This window comes from Monodelphis domestica, chromosome 5, assembly GCF_027887165.1.
Source record: "Monodelphis domestica isolate mMonDom1 chromosome 5, mMonDom1.pri, whole genome shotgun sequence".
NCBI classification, from domain to species: Eukaryota; Metazoa; Chordata; class Mammalia; order Didelphimorphia; family Didelphidae; genus Monodelphis; species Monodelphis domestica.
In genome coordinates, this window is record NC_077231.1 from 304,656,459 (window position 1) to 304,681,290 (window position 24,832).

At 49.9% G+C, this 24,832-nt stretch overlaps 1 protein-coding gene across 1 annotated transcript in view; it reads right to left on the minus strand.

Annotated features, from left to right (window-relative positions):
• Nucleotides 1-1,289: 1,289 nt before the first annotated feature.
• Nucleotides 1,290-24,832, minus strand: part of LOC100032007 (oxysterol-binding protein-related protein 10) — a 106,982-nt gene continuing 83,439 nt past the window's right edge. Inside the window, exons 5-6 of the mRNA XM_056800380.1 lie at nucleotides 3,244-3,419; nucleotides 1,290-1,755 (exon numbers count right to left, since the gene is read on the minus strand). Of these exons, the coding sequence (XP_056656358.1) occupies nucleotides 3,270-3,419 (150 nt within the window). The 3' untranslated portion in view covers nucleotides 1,290-1,755; nucleotides 3,244-3,269. The remainder of the gene's footprint in view (nucleotides 1,756-3,243; nucleotides 3,420-24,832) is intronic.

The window sequence follows — 24,832 nt, forward strand, 5'->3', positions numbered from 1 at the left end:
CTCCTCGAGCTCGGCGTCCCCATGAAGAGCCGACGACCCTCTCCCAGACGTGGCTGCCGGGAAGGCCGATAGGAGGGACGACGGAGGGAGGAAATGGTGCCAGAAGGGCAGAGGGGGAGGAAGGGCGGAGGAACCAGGAAGGAGGGGGGAGGGGCACACGTGGGGTCCAGGGGGCAGACGAGGCTGGCCTGGAATGCCAGAAAATGGGGGCTTGAGCTCCCGTGATTAGACCCCACATCAGGAAGGAGTCGAGTCCCAGAGAGTTAGAAGGGAGAAAGTCAGCGGCGATGAGCCCGGGTCCCCTCCTCCAGACCTGAAGGAAGGAGGGCCGCAAAGAGGAGGCTTCCACAGTCGGAGAGGGCAGAGGTTAGGCCTGAAGGGCAAGGAAGAAGGACCAGCCAGAAATGGCTGAAGATTCGACTCAAACGGGCCGCCGCCGCCACAACGCCAGGAAAGGAGGCCGGCCAAGGGGGGAAGGAGGGTCCCTTCGGTCGGGGGGGGGGGGGGGCATGTTGGGTCGGAGGGGCCAAGCGGGGCTCAGGGGGCTGAAGAGCCTTCACGCGGGGTGACGCGGAAGCCAGAGGCCCAGACGAGCCCCGACAGGCGACAGAGCAGAGCAGGAAGAGAAAGATGGCGCCCAAGCAGGGACCAAGGAGGACAAGAAGAGGAAGAGGAGAACCAGCAGGCACGTGGGGGAGGAAGAGGAAGAAGGCAGGTCAGGAGGCCCGGACAAAGGGCCGCTGGGCCAGGAGGTCTTCCTACAAGGGGGTCATGGGCCAGTTTTTACCAGAAAAGGGAGATTCCACCCTTGTGTACTGGGCGGGGGGATAAGGGAGAGGCCCGAGGCTGAGCCTTCTCCGGACCTGACTGAGGGCACCATTCCCAGCCCCATCCTCCGGCTTCCTCGTCCACAAACAGGACGGAGAGCTGGGGGAAGCCACGGCGGCAGGGAGGGAGGGTCGTGGGCGCAGGGACCCCGGCCAAGGCCGGCGGCCTCCCACAGAGAACACGTTAGGAAACCCATTCCCACGATCACAGTCAAGCTGGGCAAGTCTGGCCTCCACAAGGAGAAAACGAGGCTCTTCTTAGAGCTCTTTCCTTGGTGTCGGCGCTGCGGGGCTCCCCGCTAGGGCTGGGGCGAGGTGCTGGGGCAGGAAGAAGGGCCCCAAGAAGGGGGGAGGGGGGCGGACAACACGGGACGGCGCCACGGCCTCTGACAAGGGCAAAGTGGAATGGAGGGCGTCCCCCTAGGAAGGCTACGAGTGCCAATAAACAGACAACACGCGGACTCAGGCTTCTTACGGTCTTGTAGATGTTATCGGTCATAGAAAATGGGGTCAGACACAGGAGGTGCAAAATATCTGTTGACTGACTTTAAAAAAACCCCATCTGTTCTCTGGCCTTCCGCACCGGGGCTGTCCGGCCTGCCGGAGAAGACTCCAGAGGGCATCCCGGGGCCGAGGCTCGTCCTGGCTGGACACCCCCCGAGAGCAGATCGAGAGGCCATAAGAAAGGTGCAAAGAAGTAAACCCAGACATGAGTTCAGGAAAAGCTTTCCTAACCCTCCCGGCTGTCCCCAAGTGGAATGAATGCACAGGCTGGCCATCGGGAGGTAGTGAGCTCCCCGTCACTGGAGGTCTTCGAGCCAAGGCTGGCCGCCGGGTCGGGCCTGCTGGACAGAGGCATCATGGTCGGGGTGGCCACTGAGATCCCTTCCGACTCTGAAATGCGGGGATTCAGTTATTCTGTGATAAACTGGAAGCACAGACAGAGAGACGCCAACGGTTAGAGGCTTTCAGCGAGACGCTGGGGCAGGGGATGGGGGGCACCTCGGGGCTCCTTTCCGCCATTTTGAAAGAGAGAAAAGTGAAGATGAGAGAAAGCTCCCCCCCCGGGCCTTGTTCACACGGCCAGTACCGTCCTAGCAGGATCTGAACCCAGGGAGCGCCACGCCGTCCCCTGCCCTCCCCCGCCAAAGGCCAGACCCCGGGCTTCACCGGTATGCAAAGTCTCTGCCCCCTCGCTTAACTGGCACTGCGCGCCGAGGGTTCCTGAGGCCAAGACTGGCCCTCTGTCCACTAGGCCATCCTGCCTGCTGGCGCTTAATAAATGCTCGTTACTGGTGGGGAAAATGAGGGGGAAGGAGCAACGCTGAAGTGTCCTATCACAAGCACACTGGACATCCGGGTCCTCCTACAGGCACAGAAGTCATTCTAATTGGACTTGGAGGCAGGAAGACCCGAATTCAAATCCTGCCTCCAGCACTAACTTGTGGCCTTGGGCACAGCCCTGAATGCCTCCCTGCCTCGGTTTCCCCCTAACAGTCCCTCCATTAGAGAAAGTTGTGAGGGCTGAATGAAATCACGAGCCCGCCAGGCCTGCAGGCCCCATCAGGAAGCACCTGGAACCCCGAGTCATCATGAGGAAGCCTCTGCCTGAACCCCCTTAAACAGAATGGGGGAGCACTGAGCAGAGTAAGCTAAATCAGGACAACCCTGACAGGACGGTGTGTGGCTGTCTAAGTCACTGCGCAACGCTCGCAGGGAGCCTCGTGGAGCTTCAGGGTGGCACCTCTCTGATTCTGGGCCCGCTAGCTCGCAGGCTAAAGCACTGCTGAACCTGGAATCAAGAGGTCCTGAGTTCAAGTCTTGATCAGGCCCTGGGAACGGGCAGGCTCTGCACCCCTCTGGCGTCAGGGTCTTTATCTATCTCTGAGAGACCCAGACTCCCCCAGCTCTACCACCTGGATGCCATGACCCAAAGGGGTGATAAAACTCCAGAGGGTCCCCCAGAGGTCCGAGCCCTGCTAGCCCAAGTCTCGTGGGAGACCCCAGAAACCGTCAGTTCAAAGGAAGGGAAGCTAAGGCAGAGGGGCACAGATGGTCCATCGCAGTCTTCTCTGCCTCTCTCCCCCTCCGCTCGTACCCCAGTGGGAAGGAACAGAGAGCCCAAAATGTAGCATCGACTCCCCATCAAAAACTGAGCCAAGTTCCATGAACACTATTCTTGGGCTGGGGCAATCTGTGGGTCACTAAGAGGGAGAGAGAGCCCAGAGCAAGGCTGCCAGGCACCCCTCCTGTGACCCCACCTCACGCCCGGCACTCAGGAGGGCCAGGGGTGCTGAGGCCCCAAAGCTTGGGGTCCACCAGGGAGAGGGAGGGCAGGCCCAGCCCTGGGCTACAGAAGGAGGAGGGGGTCGCGGGCTTACCTGAAGGGCCCTGTCCTGTGGCTATACTGGCCCACCTGGTGTAAGCTCTGCTGAAGCAGGCTCAGGCACTCTCCGAGGCAGCTGAGGGTGGCCGCCGAGGTAGCTTTGAGGAGTAGCAGGTCTTGGTCCAAGGCCGTGAGGGGGCCGGAGCCCGGCAAGGCCTCAATGGCTTGTACGAGGGTTTTCTGCTGCCCTTCACTTGGCTCATCATCTGCCAACAGGTCAGAAAACAACAACACTAGGTTAGGGCCAGCCTGGGAGGTTGGCGACCACAGCAGCCTCCAACGCTGTCCTAGCTGGGGCCACAAACCAGAGCTGGGAAGGAGCAAGGCAAGTGGCTGCTGAACGCATGGAGGGCACAAGAGGGGCCATGAGGCATCTGTCCTACCATACAACACAGTCATGAGCCAGACAGCCACAGCCATGAGCACTAGTACAAAGCTTTAAGCTCACCAAGAGCCGTGCCAAAATGATCCATGGAAGCCTCCCAATAACCCTGGGAAGAAGGGCTATTTTATTCTCCTTTTTGCAATAACAAAGTGGAATCTGAGAGAAATGTCTGAGGCAGGATTTGAACGCGGGCCTTCCTGACTCCTAGCCCAGTCAGGGCTCTAACCTGTTCTGTCTCCCTCAAGGCACTCCTTGTGCCATGTGTCTGTCTCTACCAACACCCTGGCGCCTCAGATAAGGACGTGAGATGGGCTAGGAAGACAATACCTTTCAATGGAAAGAACGTTTGATTCAGGATCAGAAATTCCTGGGTTCAAATTGTGGCTCTGCTATGTGATCCTACACCAACTAATTAACTTCTCTTTGATGCCAGCGATTCCCTTGGAGTTGTATTGTCACATATGGGCAGCAATCTGCCTAAGGAAAGGGACGCTCCCTCCAGGGAGCTCCCCACGTGAGTGAAATCACAGAGCCTTCATTAAAGTCATGCAGCCGACACCCCGGGGTACTGGGACCAAATCTAGTTTACGGAATGCGACAGGCTCCCTTCCAGTGATGGAAGGTTATTCAACGTTCATACTCACTGATGACCAACAGACTTCACGTGGGACGACGCTGCTCAGGGCCGTGTTTCTCCGGGGTGCAGTTTCCATTGACCTGGCTGCCCAACAGGACCCACAAGGGCAGGGGCCGGTCAGGGAGGAGGGAGGGAACACCCCAAGACCCCAGACCCCGGGAGGCTCCTCATGGCGGTGTACATACATCTATTCTTTCACACAGACAGGAAGCAACACTATGGGTCATGCTCCTGTTGAGAGCTCAATGAGGCTAGACAAGGGTCAATCACCACGGAGAAAGCTGCTGGACAGTCTGTGCAAAGGCAGCTTCTTTGTAAAACCTTCCCAAGAAAACCTGTCTCAGAAGACATGGTGGAAAAGGGAGAAACCATCATGATGTGATCCTTATTTTGACTAATTGGGGGACATCGAGTCCTTGAGAGGAAACCTCAATTTCAAGGAAGTTTGATTCCCCAAAAGTCTGCCACTCCTTAGTCCTGCATCCCAAGGCGGGCCCTCATCCAAACCTGGCACCAAGACTTGGCATGGGAAACCTGAAGACCAATGACTAAGGCCACACAAAGTCCCAGAATCTGCCAGTGTGGGCGGCAAGGGGCACAAGCAACAAACTGACCCAGCTCACGAGGCTGCCACGAGATATTCCAAGTCATCAGTTCTCAGGAGTCGAGTGAAGTCCCCGTGCATTTATTGAGCATCTACTGTATCTTCCAGGTCCTGGCAAAATCTGCTCTCAACCAGAAATCCTGCCCCTGAGCCTCCTAGCCAGCCTCAGTTGGTCACTCTGATCATTACTTCAGAGATAGGAAGCGCACATTCCCCCCTTGGGACAGACAGCTCTAATTGCTGAGAAGCCTAAATCTGTCTCCCTGTAACTTCAGCCTGCTACTCCCCCGTTCTGCCCCCCAGGGTCAAGCGTTAAAAGGCTCATTCCTCTTCTGTGACAGTCCAAAGTGAGGCCCAAGATAGCAAAATCAATGGAAAGACAGAACGCCGATTACTTGGTGAAAACATGGTACCTCAGCTGACTCTGGGAAACAGCCACCCAATGGGGCATGGATCCCTGAAGACAGAATTCAATGGAGGGAGGGAGGGAGGGAGGGAGGAAGGGAGGAAGGGAGGAAGGGAGGAAGGAAGGGAGGGAGGGAGGGAGGGAGGGAGGGAGGGAGGGAGGGAGGGAGGGAGGGAGGGAGGGAGGAAGGAAGGAAGGAAGGAAGGAAGGGAGGGAGGGAGGGAGGGAGGGAGGGAGGAAGGAAGGGAGGAAGGGAGGAAGGGAGGAAGGGAGGGAAGGAAGAAGGAAGGAAGGAAGGAAGGAAGGAAGGAAGGAAGGAAGGAAGGAAGGAAGGAAGGAAGGAAGGAAGGAAGGAAGGAAGGAAGGAAGGAAGGAAGGAAGGAAGGAAGGAAGGAAGGAAGGAAGGAAGGAAGGAAGGAAGGAAGGAAGGAAGGAAGGAAGGAAGGAAGGAAGGAAGGAAGGGAGGAAGGAAGGGAGGAAGGAAGGGAGGAAGGAGGGAGGGAAGGGGAGGGAGGGAGGGAGGAAAGCAAAGGAGAAGGATAGCCAAGCCCTCATAATGGCAGACCTTACTTCCCACTAATGGATTGAACTTTGTTCTGGGACAGGGGGGAGGGGGAAAAGACTCCTTAGACGGGATTCCCTACTAGATAATTAGGGAGGGAGTCAGGGACACCTGGGGCCAAGGAAGACGAAAACATCAAAATTACACTGGAAGAGTTGGTGGATGCTGTCCCGACTGAAGACAGGCCATTTGAGAGTTGTATTTAGCAGCTATTTCCCTGATAGCCATGGACAAAATTGGAGGGGAGAGGAGAGGAGGAAGAGGGAGCTTTGCATAAGAGATAGCCCCTGAAGCTAAGCTTTAAAGAAGGCAAAGGATTCTAAGAGATGAAGATAAGGGTGTTCAAGACAAGGAAGGGAGGGAGAAAAGAGAGGAGGGAGGGAGGGAGGGGAGGAGGGAGTGTTCAAGACAACATTGGTGTAGAGGACAGGTTCAGGACAGAGAGGGTCATAGCTTAAGGTAAGGACAAGGTCCAATCAACAGTTTCTTTTAAGGGGGAAAACTAAGCTTGCAGGGAAAGAGTCAGGGACAGGAGGGAGGGGAGGAAATTGAAGATTGATACAGAAAATAATGACTAAAAAAGGAAGTTCCCAGAGGCAGAAGGGGCTAGGATCAAGGACACAAGCAGAGAGGCTTGGCCATGACTAAGGGTCATTTCATCCTCAGAGGCAGATGCAAAGGAGGAAAAAATGAGGGAAGATTCTGGTATTTTGAAGGCTGAAGTCAAGAAGAAGAAATTCACAATGGATGGCCTTCATTCTCTCAATAAAGTAAAAATGGATGCCCTCTACTAAGAAAAAGAGAAGAATGACTGCAAGGGCTTGAGGAGAGCCATTTGGAACCATCCAGCAGAGGGTCTGATAGAATCAACCAAGGAGGAATAAAAACATTTCCACACAGTTTGAGATGAAATAACATCATTCTGGAGAGGGTCCAGCAAGCCCAGTGCCATTCAGTAGCAAAGGAGCAAACTCAGCAGATGGTGGAGGTAACCCAGGGCTGAGGCACCCCCCTTTCTCTTATTCCTAGAGATTCAGAACATTCTGTTCACTGAGCTAGTGGCAACGTCTGCTTCTCCACTGAGAAATGTCCATTCACAACCTTTGGCCACTCATCTACCCATGGGCAGTCAATAAGCATTTATTAAGCATTTCCTGGGCTTGGGAGTTGGTGGCTGAGTTGGGGGGGGGGCAGTTAAAAGTTGGGGGGGAGTGAGGCAAAGAGACCAGAAATGAAAAACATGTGCCAGGGACTGACAATTTTTCACAAGTGTAAGATAAGAGAAGGGAGATTTTACATGGACAAGAAGTCATCTCTTAAAGGGAACCACTGAAAGAAGAGTGAGGGAAGGGGAAGAAAAAACTGAGAGTTCTAAGGAAGGAACAGAGGCTGGAAATTCAACAGACAACTTACTTCTGGCCTGGGGAAGGAGAGGAAAGAGGTGGATGCCCAGAAGTTCAGGAGAAACCTGTTTCTTGGAAGATCTACTGTCCTTTCTGAACCCCTGAATACCTCCAACCAAAATCTTCATGACAACAGTCTAAAGTCCTCAGTGGGACTGTGAATTGGGACTTTTTGAAGACAGCCATCCCCAGATCCTTTCCAAGGATTTCCCTTTGTCTCTCTCCCCCTTAACTGTCCCTGGACTCCTATATTCAAGTTTTAGTCAGCTTCAGAGTAGGGACTAGCAAGCAGTTGGCAAGAAAGAGGGATCAAGACTGAGCAGCCTTGAACTCCTAGACTTGGAAGAGCCAATCTGCCAGAGGGGTAAACGTAGGGCTTCCCTGTTTACCCAATTTCCTACTTGATACCTTTGACACTTCTTCCCTGTTTGAACCCCAATAAATCAACTGTTATTCAAGACTGAGTCTGGGCCAGTCTCTAACCAACCTAGTTAAGGGGATTAAGGATTTGGGGAGGGTCACACCTCTCCCCAAAAGGGAGTTGACTTCTAAATCTCAGGGATTCAAGATTGCCTGGCCCAGGGAATTGACAACTCTCCTTGGCAGCTGGGTAGCCCTAAGATCCTGGAAGGGACTGACAGTTGGTGTCCCCAGGGGAAGCAGAGGCATAGATAAATTATCTTACCTCTCAAGGCTCCTCCTCAGAAGGGGGCATCTTGTCATCTCAGTAAGGCCTCCCCCTCTAGTCTCTGTCCTCCATCTCCCAGAAACATTCTCTGAGGAGACATACTTTCTTTTCAAGGAGACAGGACTTGGCTCTCTCCCCCCAGAAGGAAGGGAGGAGAAGAAAGATCTCTGCACTACCTCAAGCCCATTCCCTCTTTCTCTCCATCATCACCATCCCTTCTCCTAATCTCTGCATCACACAAGGATGTTTCTATTGTCATAAAATTCAAATGAAGGACTGTTGACCCTCAACAAACACCGGTTCCAGTCATGGGTCCCGGAGTGAGAAGAGATCTCAGAGATCCTTCCAGTGACTCCCCCCACCCATCCACCCACCCACCCATTTTCCTCCAGAGGCCTGGCATGACTTGCCCAAAGTCCCATAAAAGGCTGAAATGAAAGCAGGGATGGTCCAGGTGGTCCAATGTCCAATCTAGCAGTCTTTCTGCTCTAAGACCTCCCTCACCAGGAGCAAAGGAGAAAAACCTTTTCACTGGACACTGGCTGGTCCCATTCACCCATTTTCATAAAAGGAAACTGAGGCTTCACAAAGTTAAGTGGCTCACCCGAGGTCCCCTGGATGATAGAATTTGGGCCCACAGCAGCATCCACACTTCCGGACAGAAGCTCCACCCTTCCTTGAACAGGGCCAAAGGGGGCCGGTGAGGACACTGGGTAATTGCCGAGGCCCAAGAGGCTGAACCAGCCACAGAAGAGGCACCCAGGGATGTCCACAAGAAAAGGAGGTGGCCAGCCTGATGCCATCCTGCCCTCGCAACATGCCTACCCCAGCCTTCTCACCAGCCTGTGTGGAGTGGTCAGTCTGACTTCTGAACCCCCTGAGGACTCCGAATCCAGAGGACTCGAGTGCAAATCCCCCTGCAGAGCCTCACTGCCCTGTGGCCACACTCAGCCTCTCGGTCCCCTCATCCCTAATGCAGGGGAGCTGGGAAGTCACTTAGCGAGCAATCATGACCCCAGGGATGGTGCCTCGGAGGACCTGTAAGGCCAAACTTCCTGGGAGAGTTTAAAAGGGGGATGGCGAAGTGACTTGGCCAAGCGTCAGACTCACCTGGCTCAAGCACCTACTGTGTGCTCCGGGCATCCAGAGAAAGGCAAAAAGTACCTTCAAGGAGCTCCCAGTCTAACCGGGGAGACAAGCGCCAAGAACCTGCCTGAACAAAGGATGGGCAGGAAAAACTGGGGACAGTCAGTGGGGAGGCTCTAGGGCGTCCTGAGGCATCCCACAGAAGGAAGGACGCCGGAGAGCCAAGACAGGGAGACGGAAGAGGAGAAAATTCCAGGCATCCGGGACAGCCAGGGAAAAGGCACGAGAGATGGAGACGGGGAGCTAAGTGACATGCCCAGGGTCACCCAGCAAGGGAGTGTCACAGGACAGGTATAAGGCAGGATGTCCCCTCTCCAGACCGCTCTCTATCCATTGAGGCACATAGCTCCCTCCCTCTGTCCTGAGATCTATTTCTAAAAACTCGCCCCTTTGTACAGGGTAGCACACCAGGCATCTTAGCATCTTGGAAGTGTGGCTGATGTACTGATAGTGTATCCTGCATATTCATACACATGGTCAGCTCACTTAATGTTCATTGCATGGAAGGGACAATCCAAAGGACTAGCCAATTCCTGGGCAGTGCGGGTTGGATTAATCTCCTCCTCTGTGATTCCGCCACTGTCAATGCTACCAAGGTAAGCCTATATCATGTCACGTATTCGCTAATGACCTCCCCCTGAGTTCCTAAGGTCCCCAGTAAAGGCTGGGGAACATGTGCGAGCCTCCTCTTCTCTTACACCTCTTGCTCTCACAGCGTTTGCTCTCCCTCTTGCCTCTTACAATCTAGATCTTGCTGTGGCCTATGATGTTCCTCGTGTCTGACTGACTTCCGCAGCGCAGCTGCCCTGCACATCGCCCCTTAATCTCTTGACCATCTGGTCCATGAGGGGTGTCCCGGAGTCCTGTGCTCCACGCAGCTCCTCTTGTCCTCATACTTACAATTTCTCCACTCTGTTATCTTTCACTAACTCCCCAGGGGTTATTCCTGGACTGCCTTATCTATCTCACATCCATATTCCTCTAGCCTCCATTCTCCTTCTCAGGTCACCACCCACAGATAAACTCTATAGGAGCTGCAGGTGGTCCCTACAGAAATGACAGAAAACCAAAGGAAAACAGGCCACGAGAGCCTCTCTTTTCCTGCAAAGAATTCCACCGCGATTCCTGTCTCTTTTTATTCCTGGAACCAGCACAATTGGCCAAGTGATTAAATAATTAAATTAATTAAATAATCACATGCCACTGAATTTGTTTTCTTGTTTAAATCCTGACTGTTTGGAAAGCCATGTTGGGGCAGCTTTCTTGGGAAGAGAAAAGCCCATTTGTGCACTTTTGCTTTTTGACTAGATCAACAGCATCTGCCCCCATGTCCAGCAGGATACAAAGTCCTCAAGGGCAGCACTTAGAGCAGCATCCGCCTCTCAGAGCAGAGGCCTAGTAAATGTTGATGGGATTGACAATGATGGTGAAATAACAACAGCAGCGATAATGACAACAATGTCACTGATGATGATGACAATGACGTCAATGATGATGACAACAGCGACAATGACAATGATGTCACTGACATGATGATGATGACAACAATGGCACTGATGATAATGACGTCACTGTTGACAATGATGTCAGCGATGGTGACAACAGCAATGATGACAATGACGTCACTGATGATGATGATAATGATGTCAATGATGATGATGACAATGGCAATGATGACAAGGACATCACTGTTGATGACAATGACGACAATGATGTCAGTGATGGTGACAACGGCAATGATGACAATGACGTCACTGATGACGATGATAATGATGTCAATGATGAGGATGCGGACAATGACATCAATGATGATGGCGATGATGATGACAATGACGGCAATGATGAAAATGATGATGTAGAGGCTGACGCTAATGACAGGCTGCCCAGAGTCTCCCTCCCTAGTCTGGGATTGGCCATTCTTGTCCATCCTATCTTGAGGCATCCAATGTTTGCATGTTGGGTTCGGGGATTATTTCCTTTCAAGCTGTGGGTGTCTCCCCTTTTCCCAGGGAAGGCAGCAATGCAGAGCCCAGCAGCAGGGCAACCATGTCCAACAAAGATGACGCTGGTTCGGCTTGACCCTGAGGGTCCGGAAGGGGTAGACAGGATAGCGATGGAGCTCGGCTCCGCCCAAGGGGAAGCTCCCTGACAACGGACGAGGCAGCTCGAGGAAGATGTGAGCATCCTCCCACAGTAGGACGCTGTTAGACCACCAGTCAAGGTGTTGAACAGAAGAGACCATAGAGTCAACTTTAAGACAAGGACACCGGGGTTAGCTGGGTGGCTCCATGGAGGTCCTGGCCTCAGACACTTCCTATCTGGGTGACCCTGGATAAGTCACTTGACCCCTACTACCTAACCCTTATGCTCTCTTCTGCCTTGGAGCCACGACACAGGACTGATTCTAAGATGGAAGATATGGGTGTAAGGAAAAAAAGATGAGGAAGCCGAGGCTCCCAGGGCTTAAGTGACTAGCCCAAGGCCACACAGACCATCCTGGCTTGGATGGGAGGTAAAGAGAGACGTGGGCATTTCCTTGCTCCGTTGGGACCCCATCCCACATGGGGCAGGAACACAAGGAGGAAAGGGAAAGGAAGGACGCCTGGCTTCAGGAATCCGTGCTGAAAAGCTTGTCGCCAGGTCCATCTACGCCTCTTTGGGGGTCTCCTCTTCTCCCTTAGCCGCTGGCTGTGACAAGAGCCCAGAAGGGTCTCCACGGAGAGGCGGGAGTGTTTGAGACTCCCACAGTCTATGAACCATGAATCAGCCCCGAGGCAGGACACGAGGCGTTGGCAATTCGCCAGGGAAGATGGCAGCGGCGGTCATTTTCCTGCCTGAGACACGAGCTTGGCTCCTCAGTCCAGGGAAGCAAATGCAGCTGGAACATAGGGACGGGGCTCAGAGCTGCCAGAGCCCACAGAAGAGGGGAGGACATGGAGGCTTCCAGGACTGGCCGCTCTGTTCTGGGGTCCCCCGGCACCGAGGACTCTTGGTCCATGTCCTCCTGGAGGCATCTTTTCCTCCTCCCCCCCTTTTTTAAAGGTAAACGGGGGTAAGTGACTTTCTCGGGATCCAAGGCTGAATATGAACTCAGATCCTCCAGAATCGGCGCTCTCTCCGCGGGGCCGACGCACTGCCCCCTGGAGGACTTTTTCTCTGCCAAGACTAGTTATTCTGAGGCCACCCGATGACCACCCCTAACCGCCTGAAAGATCAGAGTCCTGGTATTTATTTATCTTTCCTTTTTTAAGTTAAGTTATCTACGTAGACCATTTTCCCACGGCTCCGGGATTCACGCTCTTTCCCGCCTGCTGAGAGTGAGAGAACTGAAAGGGACGACTTTATGACTTCATAGAATTCCAATGAGCCTAGAGGAGAAAGGCAGGAGAGGGAGGAGGAGCTCCCGCAGGAGGGAAGGCTTCCTGCCCAACCAGGGGGCCGCTCCTTTGCGGCTCCAAGACTGGGGAGCTTCCCAAAGCCCAGAGAAGGGTCTGAGCCAGCCTCCCACCCCCAGAAAGACATGAGGGAAGGAGGCACGTCGGACACCGAGCCTGGACGAAGGGAGCCCGTCAGACGGTCTAAAACCCAACGACCACCTCCCGAGTGTCCTGCATCCTGTCCATTCCCCACGTTCCCAGGAGGACTCGGGGCTGCATGCGAGTCCATCCGCCTCCATTCCCTACTTCTCTCCCCCCTCATGTAGGCAGCAGAGGTCAGACTCTTGCCCCCCCCCCCCCCCCAGCAGGAAGAAAGCGGAAGCTGGGGCTCATCCCATCCTCTGCTCTAAAGGAGGGAGCTGCTCACAGGGGATCTTACAAAAAACCAGCACAAAGTATAGCTTAGATGCTGCTCCCTCCCCCACCCAGGGGGCTCCTCGAGCAGCTTGGGAGAAGGAACCCCTGAACCCCAAAGGGCCTGGGGATGATTCCAGGGAATCCCTGCACTCGGAAGGCAGAAAAATGATGGTATCTCGATTATTCTTCCCTCCCCTATAACTAAAACTTAGTATTTCTTTCCATTACAAACATTCTTTTAATGTACCATCTTGAGAAGCATCCTGGGCATTGCATCGCCTACCTGGCAATGGGTCCGTCACCCCCGGCCTGAGACCTCTCTCCCTCCAAGTCTCTGCTCAGGAAAACCCCAGGGAGGGCTGGAACAAAAGGCCTTTTGGGGGTGGGGGACACCCCCTGGGAGAATCAGACCGGAAGTGGCTGCAGGGATGAGGGAGGGCATATTGGCATCCGTCTCTACCCAGATGCCCTCCACGGTACCCACTCCATAGCCCTTTGGTGAATTCCTGCCTGTGTCTGCCTGCACCCCTGCCACAACTCTGTGCCGTCTCCCACACCCCACAGCTGCCTCCTAGCCAGACGCAGGGAAGGAAGACTGGCTCTCACTAGACATTTTAGGTGTCCTCTTCTGTCCAGTTGCACAAGATCAGGTAACTCATTTCTGGGGAATAATCTGGGCAAGGTGCCCGAAGCTTCTTCCCCACAGGTCCATCCCAATGACCGGTCCTTATTGGAAAATTAAAATGCTCTGAATCAACATCAGATTTTAATTTTTGTGGGTTCTGATTTATTGGGGATGGCCTGGGATAAGAGGCTCCCGCTCCTGCAGAGGACACTTTAAGTCTCAGGGAGAGTGACCGCCCCAGGAGTCCACAGGAGGACTAGAATCGGCGTCTTCCAGGCTCCAAAGCCCCCTTAGAACACCTGCTCCTACAAACAGGCTAGGGCATTCATCTTCTGGACGATCTCTCTCCCTCAAGAGAACGGCAGCTTCTCGAGGGCACAGACGGTTTACTTTTGTCTCTGCATCCCTGGCATCAAGCGCAGAGCCTGGCACTAGCAAGTGCTTAATCAATTCTCGGTGACTTCTACAAAGGGGAGGCCCAGCGATGCTAAAAGCCTGGGCCGGAGTCACAGAGTCTTGAACTACAGAATGACACTCATTCAATTGAAAATGGATTCAATGGAAAGAACAGCAGTCATTGGGAGTCCAAGGCCCTGGGTTCAAATTCCATCTCAAAAGCCTAAGACTTGTGTAACCTTGGGTGAGTGACTTAAATTTTCTGGGCCTCAGTTTCCCAAACTGTAAAATGAATGGGTCTATCCAAATGGCCCATGGGTTCCCCTGGGCTGTGATAATGAGGCTACAGACTATGAACTCCATCTTCCAATTATTCATGTGTAACACTTATGGCCCTTCCTTCCCCTTATTCATGCATTTATCCTCATGTTAGCCATCTCTTAGCAGGTTGAGTTTGGGTCTTTAGACGTATGGATTTTTCAAGACATCTTAAACGACTATCTAGGAAGATACTTTAAGAGAAAAAAGGACGTATGTTTAAAAAACTCAGAAGCCTGAATGATAGAAAAAAGAAATAAAGACTTAAACCTGGGAGGGGGGCGTGTAGATATATATATCTCTGGGAGAAAGTGGGCCTTCCTTTCTGCTACCTCACCTCTCGATGGTGGCTTTCTCTCGTTAGAGGGGGAAGAATCCCTCCTGCATACGCGAGCCTCACTGCTTCCAAACCCCCGGCTTAACTTGGCTCAATGCTTTTCAAGTTCTGTGCTGATGAGCAAATTGGAAGCATCTTGAGAATTGTCGTTGTGAAGCCTTAGGAAAATGGACTCCCAGACTGGCCACTGAAGCTTCCAATGGATTGCTTTGGCCGGAAAATAAGACTTTCCAAACAGCTTTTCAGGGGGCCTCAATCATACCCCAAGAGCCGTTGGGCACAGGTTTATCCGGACCACCGACCCTCATCCCATGCTCGGCGAGGGTCTCCAATGGAGCGTCTCTCTCTCTCTCGGCTGCACAAGGGCATTTTTCTGTTAAGCTATTTAAAGCTGCTGGGAACATCTTCAGCCCAAGCATTACAGGAATGCATTTGGGGTCCTTTCCGGCTCTAAAAGCATCAGGCTCTTATTCACAACTCTACAATTCTCAGAGGCTGCTCTCTTAAAGCCTGGTGGGTACAAATAGGGGGTGATCGCATATTTGAGTTAACTAATGACTATAAGATGGACATTTTTCATGTTGGGGCATGGTGGCAGGGCAGCTGGGTGGCTCCATGGATGGGGATCCAAGCCTAAAAATGGGGGGGTTCCAATTTGGCCTCAGACACTTGCTAGCCGGGTGACCTTGGGCAAGTCACCTCACCCCTATAGCCTAGCCCTGAGCACTCTTCTGCCTTGGAACCAGTACTGAGAAGGGATTCTAAGATGGAAGGGAAAAGTTTTTTAAAAAGCACAACTACTATTACTTCACCAAAGAGATATTTCACAGATTGGACCTCTGAGTCAGTCAAGAAACAGCTCCTAATGGAGCTAATCCCTTGGGGGATTAGGAGAGAATCTGCAACGGTCGACTCTGGGCTTAACTGCACCTTGGAATTCTATTACACAAACACAACACCATTATGCACCCCCTATAGCTGGACGTCTCTCGAAGGCCTTATCCTAGAGAGGAAGAAACAGAGGAAGAGGAGGCAGGGCTCAGCCCAGGAAAGGTTCCCATCTGGCCACCGTGTAGAGCAGAGAGGCTGTTCCTTGAGGCATCTCTACCAAACCCTGCCTGCCTCAATGAGGAAAAGTGGCACCAGGAAGGAGCTGGGAGCAGCAGAACTGGCCCTGCCATGGGGCATGGAAGGGTGTCTCAGCTGAAGGGACAGTAGGCATCACCGGTCAACACGGGGAGTCACTCCAGGTAGCCAGGGAGTAGTGGGAATGGAGGCAATAGAGGGGTTAAAATCCACCCTCAGACACTTACTAGCTAGGTGACCCTGGGCAAGTCACTTTGCTCTGCTTGCCTCAGTTTCTCCATCTATCAAACAGGCAGGAATAAGAAATAGCTGACCTCTGCCATGAAAACCTCAAAATGGATGACAAAAATGTCAAACAGTACTGAAATGACTGGACAATAGAATTCCCTTACAGGGGATTCACTCACTGTACTAGACTCAGGGGAAGGTACAAACATAATGAAGCCATGGCCTTCACCCTCACTCTTCATGAGGTTCCAAGTGGGGTATAAATAGTGGGAACAAAAAGGAGGAGACAGACGTAGAGGAGGCTGCCAGGGCCTTAGATCCAGACCAAGACCCTCTCCTTAAACTCCCTCATTTTACAGATGAATAAACTGAGGGCAAGAGCCAGGGGCCCTCTGGCCATTCCTCCACACTGTGTACAGAGTGAGGAAGAAGGTTTGGAAAAGGGCCGACATGAAGAACAAGGTAGGATCCGAGAGGACTTGGGGAGGGCTTTCCTCTTCCCTGGAGCATGGAGGAGAATGATGGATGATAGAAAGAATATTCTATCTCCCAACTCAATAAATAGTGCATACCAAAGTGGCTTTGCAGCGGTCTGACGCCTCAATGGATGAACGAGCTGAATTAAGTCTCTGCTGAACATCAGAACCAGGGCTTTTCAGCCAGCCCGGCTCTCTGAAATCTGTTTACAATGGAAAAGAGATCAACAATGAACCAAGACATTCCCAGCACCAGCCAGCTCTGCTGATGTCGCTGTCCTCGGGGGCAGGCCACAGATTCTCCCAGTGGTCATTCCCCAATGTCAATGACCCCTCATCTCTGTTGTTCCAGGCCTGGACAAATGGGCGAGCAAAGATTGCTGTAACTGGAGGTCACTGTGGCCAGTGAAATTGTGCTCAAGCTTGGTCCTGCTCCTGACTGGCTGAAGGACTCTGGGCATGTCCCTTAAAAAGGATGGCAGGGAGCACAGCGTCAGAAAAACCCAATGGTCCTGGGTTCAAATTTGACTTCGGCCATTTCCTAGCCATGGGACCCTGGGCAAGTCACTTAACCCCATTGCCTAGTCCTTACCTCTCTTCTGCCTTGGAACCAATACTTAATATTGATTCTAAGATGGAAGGGAAGGGTTTAAAAAAATGATTACAGAATTAGGATCTGAATCGAGGTCCTCTGCCTTGAAATCCATTATTTCTTCTACTTCATTGTGATAACTTTAAATTATTGACTTTATTGCCTATTATTGGCCTCTATTAATACACAGTATTATTTCTAAGATGGAAAGTAAAGGTTTAAAAAAAAAAGATGGTGGTTGGAAGCCTTAGGAGGCAGCAACCAATATGGTGGGACAAAGAAAGTGAACAAGAGGCACCAAACACATACAGCTATTGGCCAAATCATGCCATCTCTCTGCTCCCCTCTTTTGGAGGGGAGCCTGGAGCCTCCAAGATGCCCCACTAGGGACCTGCCCCAGGGCAGACATCCCCAGCTGTCACTCTGGTGCCTCCACACTGTGCTGCTGGACTTTAAAGGCAGAACGCAGGCCGCTCACTCTGTTAATGCCTGTCAGAGAGAGAAAGCAATCGCAGGCAAGGCATGCAGGAGTTCTGTGTTGGCCAAAACAGACGTTCTACTTGCTAAAGACCAGAATCCCCCCCACCCCACCCCCTTCCCCCTAAAGGAAATGATTTGTTTTGTAGAATGTGGCTTTGACAGTGAGAATCGATGACACGAACAACCCTTCCCACAACATGTCCACAGCATTTGGGGGGCTGGGGAAGCCCTTTCCAACAGGGCCAAATTTCAACAAAGGCACAAGTCACTCCAGTCAAAAAGATGACACACAGTACATAAACACCGCCATGATTTCCTAGGACAATCCGAGGCCCTAATAAATGTTTGCTGAGTGACTGGTCCACAGTTGTAATAGGCAGGGAGTCCAGTCACTCACGGTGCCCAACCACAGTGGGGAACAGAACCACCCAAAAGGACAACAGAACCTGAGCCCCTTCCGAGAAAGGAGGAGGATGTGAAACAGTGATGCGCCCGTGGGAGACAGATGGACCTAAGAAACCCCACGGGAAGGCTGAATCTGGGCCAGTAACTTACGTTTTGGTAATAAACATAGTTGTACTTTGGAGTTGACTTGAGAATCTCATTCATTCAATATTTATTCATTTATTAAGATCTAGGGCCCTGTGGAGGCTAGCTGTCTGAATTGATACAGCATTCAGAACCCACAACCGTGAGAGGGACCACAGTGATGCTATGCACTGGGCTAAGGCCTGGAGAATTTGATTGGACTTCGAAATTTTACCTTCTCCCTTCCAATATGGGACTAGTCATAGAAAAGGTCAAAGTCAACATCCAAGGAGAAGACTAAAGACAGAAGACAATGGCTGAGAGAGCTCAAGCCAACATCATTTGTGAGTAAAATACCTATTTTTTTTTCTTTTTCTGCCCAAAAAAGGTCCTGGATAAGATGCTCTCTTGGAAAAATCCCCCTTCATGTGATGCTCTGGAATCAGGAGGACCTAAGTTCAAATTCAGCCTGTGTGACCCTGAACAAGTCACTTAACAGTGGCCTGCCTCAGTTTCCTAAACTGAAAAATGAGGTTTGAAAATTGTACTTATCTCTCTCAGTGGTGATAAGGATCAAATGAGATCTCTGTAAAGTGCTTTGCAAAACCTTAAGGCAATATGTAAATGTTATCATCATCATCATCATCATCATCATTAATGCTTACTTCAATTTCCTAAAGGCTACGGATAGTTTCTCAAAAAATAAAATGACTTATCAGAAACGTGAGTGACAATAATCAAGGATGGGGAAAACCTGATCTTTCTGTGGCTGGTTTAATCATCAGCCCAAAAGCATTTTTTAGCACCTACACTGAATTTGACCCAGAAAATACAGGTACAAAGAATGAAACCATCCCTGCTCACAAGGCGCCTCTGTTCTAAGGAGCAAATGATGCAGTGACTTCGTCTACCAGCCAATGACTTAGTCTAGTAATGGCCAAGTCTTAGGACACCCATTAAGTGACTGCCATGGGTCAATAGCTAGAGAACATGTATAGGGTGTAGTGAACAATTCCCCCAAATCTCCAAGGTAAGAGTCGAATTGAGACCTTCCTGATGTGTAGCTAAGCACTCCGCTAGCTACCTACCACCTACTAGGAGATCATATTAATATCACTCCCTAAGGTTTGCACTTTACAAATATTGGCTCTCCTCAACAACTCGGGGAGGCAGAGGTTATTCTTATGATCCTCGTTTTACAAATGAGGAAGCTGAGACAGACAGCAGTTAAATGGCTTTCCCTGAGACCACACTGCTAGTGTCTAAGGTTAGATTTGAACTCAGGGCTTTCTGACTCCATACCCAGGGCTCTATCTATGTGCCACCTGGCTGCCTCTGACATCTGACATTAAGGGAAATGCTTTTAAAATGCAAAATAAAGAGACCTCTCGTATTTACAATTCCCAACCCAGGGTACAAACAACAACTCTAAAAATAGCTGTACTGCATATAAACACTTCCATAAATATCCTAGCCAGATACACTTATTCATACAGTCCATTTCCCCAACCCTGTGCATAAATGTCCTTTTGGGGAAATGCAGCATCGGTGCAGAGGCTTGTCTTGTCCCTGATGATGGATGGCCCTTGGCCAATGGGATTTTTCTTTATGACACTCCACCAATGGCAGGAGAGGGGCCAAAGCAGGCATCCCCCGGGCCCAGGATCCGTAAGTAGAAGTACATTTATGTGAACTGACCCACACCTGTGGGAAGGGAACCAAAGAGATTGCCCACTGAAGACCATGGCCAAGACATGGTAATGCCAAAGATAATGGTGAGCTGGTCCAGACCCCTCTTTGCTCCCTCTGCTCCCCTTTCAAGAATTTTACTATTCCTCAGAAGGGGTAAGAACAGAAGTGAGAAAAGTTCAAATGGGAATTTTTTTCATTCCTCCCACAAAAGATTTGATGGAAAACAAAATGAGGCTGTAGCTCTCTGCAGGGTCCATTTATCCAGAGTGATACAGATAGCTGAGAAATGGATACAAAATGAAATGGGATTTGGGAAGCTTGGAAAAGGCAATGAGGAGATATCTAAAAGAAAGATAGTTCTGTGTCTGCTAAATGAATCCTCTACAGGGAGAAGTAGGGGAAGAGGATGAGCACTCAGGTACCTCCTTTATGTCACTCACTATGAGAAGCACTTTAGAGATTATCTCATTTGATATTCACAAACTGGGGACTCACAATTGGGAGGTGGGTGCCATTTTGAAACCAAGGTAGAAAGAGGTTAAGAGCCTTGTTCAGGCCACACACAAATAATAAGTATCTGAGGTTAGGTTTAAATTCAGGTTTCCATGACTCCATGTGTAGCATTCTATCTTTGGCACCACTTAGTTGGTGCCCAAAAGGAGAAATGACTGATGAAAACAGAGCCAACCCTTTCATTTTACAATTGAGGAAGCTGAGGTCCAAGACGCTAAAGTGACAATACAAAGTCACAAAGGTAGTGACAGAAGGAGGTATATGGCATGAGATGTTGGACTATTCCATACTATTTTCCAATTTTCCCAGCAGTTTGTGTCAAATAGTGAGTTTTCCCCAAAAAAACTTTGGACCTCCAGGCTTATTGAACACTAGATTACTAAGATTATTATTAACTACTATATGTTGGAAACCTAACCTATTCCATCAATGCATTTCTCTATATCTTAGTTAGTACCTGATTGTTTAATGAATACTGCTTTATAATAAGAGTTGTACTTCTGGTATGGCTAGGCCTCCTTCCTTCATTTTCTTTCCATTAATTCCCTTGATATTCTTGACCTTTTGCTCCTCCGGATGAATTTTATTATTTTCTCTACCTTTATAATTTTGGGGTAGTTTGATTGACATAGCACTGAATAGGTAAATCAACCTAAACAGAATTGTCATTTTTATTATACTGGCTCAGCCTATCCATGAGCAATTAACATTTTTCCAAAATTGTTTAGGTCTGATTTTATTTGTGTGAAAAACATTTTGTATTTGTATACGTATACTTACTGGGTTTATTTGGTAAATTGACTCCCAGGTATTTCATGTTGTCTATATTTATTTTAAATGAAATTTCTCTTTCTATCTCTTGCTACTGGACTTTGTTGGCAGTAAAATAGAAATGCTGATGATTTGTGTGGGTTTATTTTATATTCTGCAATTTTGCTAAAGCTGTTCATTGTTTTTATTAGTTTTTTGGTTGATTTTCTAGGGTTCTCTATACACACATCATCATATCATCTACAGAGAGTGATCACTACCTATTTGAATTCCTTCAGTTTCTTCTTCCCTTATTGCTCTAGTGAACATTCCTAACACAGTGTTAAACAGTAGTGATGATCAGGGGACCCTAGAGTTCATTCACCAGATAGACAAAAGGGTCCCTTATTGGGGGCAGGACAGGGAAAATGACCACAACATGAAAATAATCATAAAAAATTTAAATAATATTCATCACAAAAATCAAACATCGAGCTGTGTATTCTGTACACATATGGGGAAAAAATGCCACAGGACTACACATATAAACTAAAAACGAAAGTGAATCAGTATCCAAGAGCCTGGGGGTGAAGGTCTGGGGACCAAAGACCAGAAGTCATTTCCTCTTCCACAGGAAGGCTCCAGTTCCGTAGAATTAGGATGATACCGTGCATGCCTACAGGTAGGAGACCCACCTTGGACCCTCCTACAGTGGATGTCCAGGATTGCCTCGAGTAGTGTCCAGGGCAGGGGGGAGGCACAGAGGTTAAGACCACGCTAGATTTCAGACACCTAAAGATCTTCATTGGTCACCTGGGGATCCTTGCCCAATAAAAACCTAAAAAGTCCCCCATTAAATGAATGCTACATAAACTGTCTTTTCAGAAAAACAGGTTTGCAGTCTTCAAATCTGATCAGCCGGTCCCAACCTGAGACAAGTGGCCCTCTGTGCCTGAAAGCCATATGGTGCACAGAGCTCATCTGCGAGGCAGAAGATGGGTTTGCTGGAATTTGCTTTATCCTTGAAACCTCAGCCATATGGTGAAGGATTCCCTAGATGGCTGTTTCACAAACCAGCTGTTTTAGATCCAAAGGCATCGGAACATTTCAGGGAGAAGGGAGCAAGGGAAAGAAGCCAATTCACTTCCATTTGGAGCCCAAATATAAACATTCTTTTATAAAAATACCATCACGACCTTATTGCACAACAAAACATTTTTGCTGCAAAATAAACGTGTAATTTCTAACACTAGAACAGACTGTTCCTTGGCTCTAAACACTAGACCCTGCTCCTCACCCCCCAAAATCTCTCCTAATAAAAAAGAAAGAGACGAGGATGCCTTTTTTTTTTTAAGTCTCAGACAGACTTTGCTAAGTTTTGGGGAGGTTGTGCTCTCGATTCATCAACTCTGACATGCTTAGAGGACATCCGAGATGGGGCTCCAGCCAGCAGACGGCTGAGGATGAGGACCCGGGAGGACCCCTGAAATATGTGGGGGCAGTAATCATCTGCTAGAGATGATCATGGAAGCCACCGGAGCAGATGCACTCAGAGGGCGACAATCTTCCATAGGTCTTTGGACCACGTGTCTCTCTCTGTGATGCCACTGACAGGAAGCCCCCCAAGAGACACAGCTGCGAAAGGGGCCCAAACGCTCTCTGTCCAGCCCAGGCCAGACCAGACAAGCCCCACTAGGGATGCCTGGCAGAATGCGGTGGGCCCAGCTCTGAAAACTATTGAAATGGCTTATGCCAACTCACTTCCAAACAAAGGGGGCTGTTCTTTCTGGCACTTGGCCTTCCTTGAAGAAAAGGGGCAGAACCAAAAGATTTCTGGGCAGACTGTCCTGCCGCTGTGGGGCTCCAAGCAAGGAAAGCACCATCATGAGCCTGTCCTGTCTGAATGAAAGTTCACAGCCCTTCTCTGGGTCAAAAGCAGACCCTTCATTTTTATCTTTCAAGAAGTTATCCCGGGGGGAAGCAGGTGACTCAGTGGATGGAGAGCCAGGCCTGGAGGTACTTCCTAGCTGTGTGACCATTGCCTAGCCCTTACTGTTCCACGGCCTGGAGCCAATGCTTTTTATTGATTCTAAGAGGGAAGGAAGGGATTAAAAAAAAAAGGAGTTATCCTGGTGAGAGCTAAGGACACACCCAAGAAAAACACCCCCTAAATTTGACCATCTATTGAATTATTTCCCTCTCTTTCCTCATGGGAACATTACTTGCCCAAGGTAGGACGAAGGGCAGCCTTTTGGTTCCCAATGTCTCTGCGGTCTAAGAAAAGGGAGTCCTTGGCATACAGAAGAGGCAGGGGGCTCCCAAATCAGAGAACATGCTCTCAGAGGCCCTTTAACCAGCAATGGGGAATGGGGAGGGGGGAATGAGCTTTTGTTAAGCCCCTACTATGTGCCAGGAATTGAGTCAAGGGTTTCCCAAGCATTCTTTCTTTCTTTTTTTTTTTAAGGTTCAAACCCCAGTTCTGCCATTTACTTCCAATATAGCTCCAGACCAGTCATGTAAATCTCTCTAAGCCTCCTCCTGTGTAAAACCATGGGATGGGTCTAGCGGGCTTCTGGGGTCCAGGATCCTCCGCAGACTCTCCTTTTTTCAGAAGTTCTCAAACAGGATGGCCACAGCTAATGGACAAACCACCCAGCATTGCTCAGTGTAGCAGATCCTCACAGAACTGGCCAAACACAAATCTGAAAATGAATACAGCAGGATCTCAGGGTCAGGGGAGGGGTTCATCAGGATCTGATTGCAACAGCCCTAACAAATGGCCAGCCTCTTCCTGAAGTCCCTCCTGAAGAGGGAACTCAACCCTTTACAGACAGCCTAGTTCGCCTGGGGATAACTTTCCTAGTTAGGAACTGTCTCCTGGCATCAACCCTAAACTTAATTCCTGGTAACTTCCACCTACAGCTCCAAATTTTGTCTCCTGTGATGAAGCAGAAATAGACAAATTTCTTGTCTGGAATAGCCTGGGGGAAAGGAATGGAGGAAAAGAGAGAGGGAAGGAGGAGGAAGAGACAGAGACAGAATAGATGAATGGGGAGGTGGGGGGGAGATGAGAACAGATTACTTCCTGCAATACCATCCTAACCTGGTGTGAATGTTACAGGACAGAAAGGGTAGAGGGGAAAGTCTGAGATACCTGACAAGCAGAGTTGCTCACTCTTGTACATATTCATCCACCATGACCAGTCTCTAAATCACATATAACAACTCTCTTCTTTACTAAATAAAGGTATATCTGGACAGCTCAGAGCTATAGTCCCCAGGCGCAAGCCTGGAACACTGACAGTAAGTTAGTGACATCTGTAATTGAACTGAGTTTTCTAGTTTGTTTGCTTTTTAAACATTATTTCTAAATGGAAATAAAGTAGGACACCCATCAATAAGAGAAATGACTGACCAAACTATAGTGTGTATATATATAACTATAAAGAAATAGCTGTGTATCACAAAAAGAAGTAGAAATGAAGAATTCAGAGAAACTTAAGACTTGATGGGAACTGATGCAGAGTGAAATAAACAACGTTAAGATAAATGACAGCAACATCAAAAGACAGCAGAGAACAGGAAAGGGTCTGCACAGTACAATGAAGGAGATCTTAATCATCGGTCTGGGGTTCAAATACTGACACTTAATATGCAAATGACATCGGATAAGTCACTTTCCCTCTCTAGTTCTATCTCCTCATCTGCAAAATGAATGGATTGTACTAGGGCTGGGTTTTTAACATGGAAGGTCCCAGGCATCCATGAACTTGTATGGTAAAATTATATTTTAATTTTCATTAATCCCTCAGTTTTCCATCTGTAACTGCTTGGTCTCCACTCTACAAAGCATCGTACCCCAAAGCAGCTGCCACCTGCCCCCTAGTTTCCCTTTCTGTGTTGTCTTCTCCCCATTATATAATGGAAGCTGCTTGAGAGTAGGGAATGTTTTGTTTTTTTTTAATTTGTATCT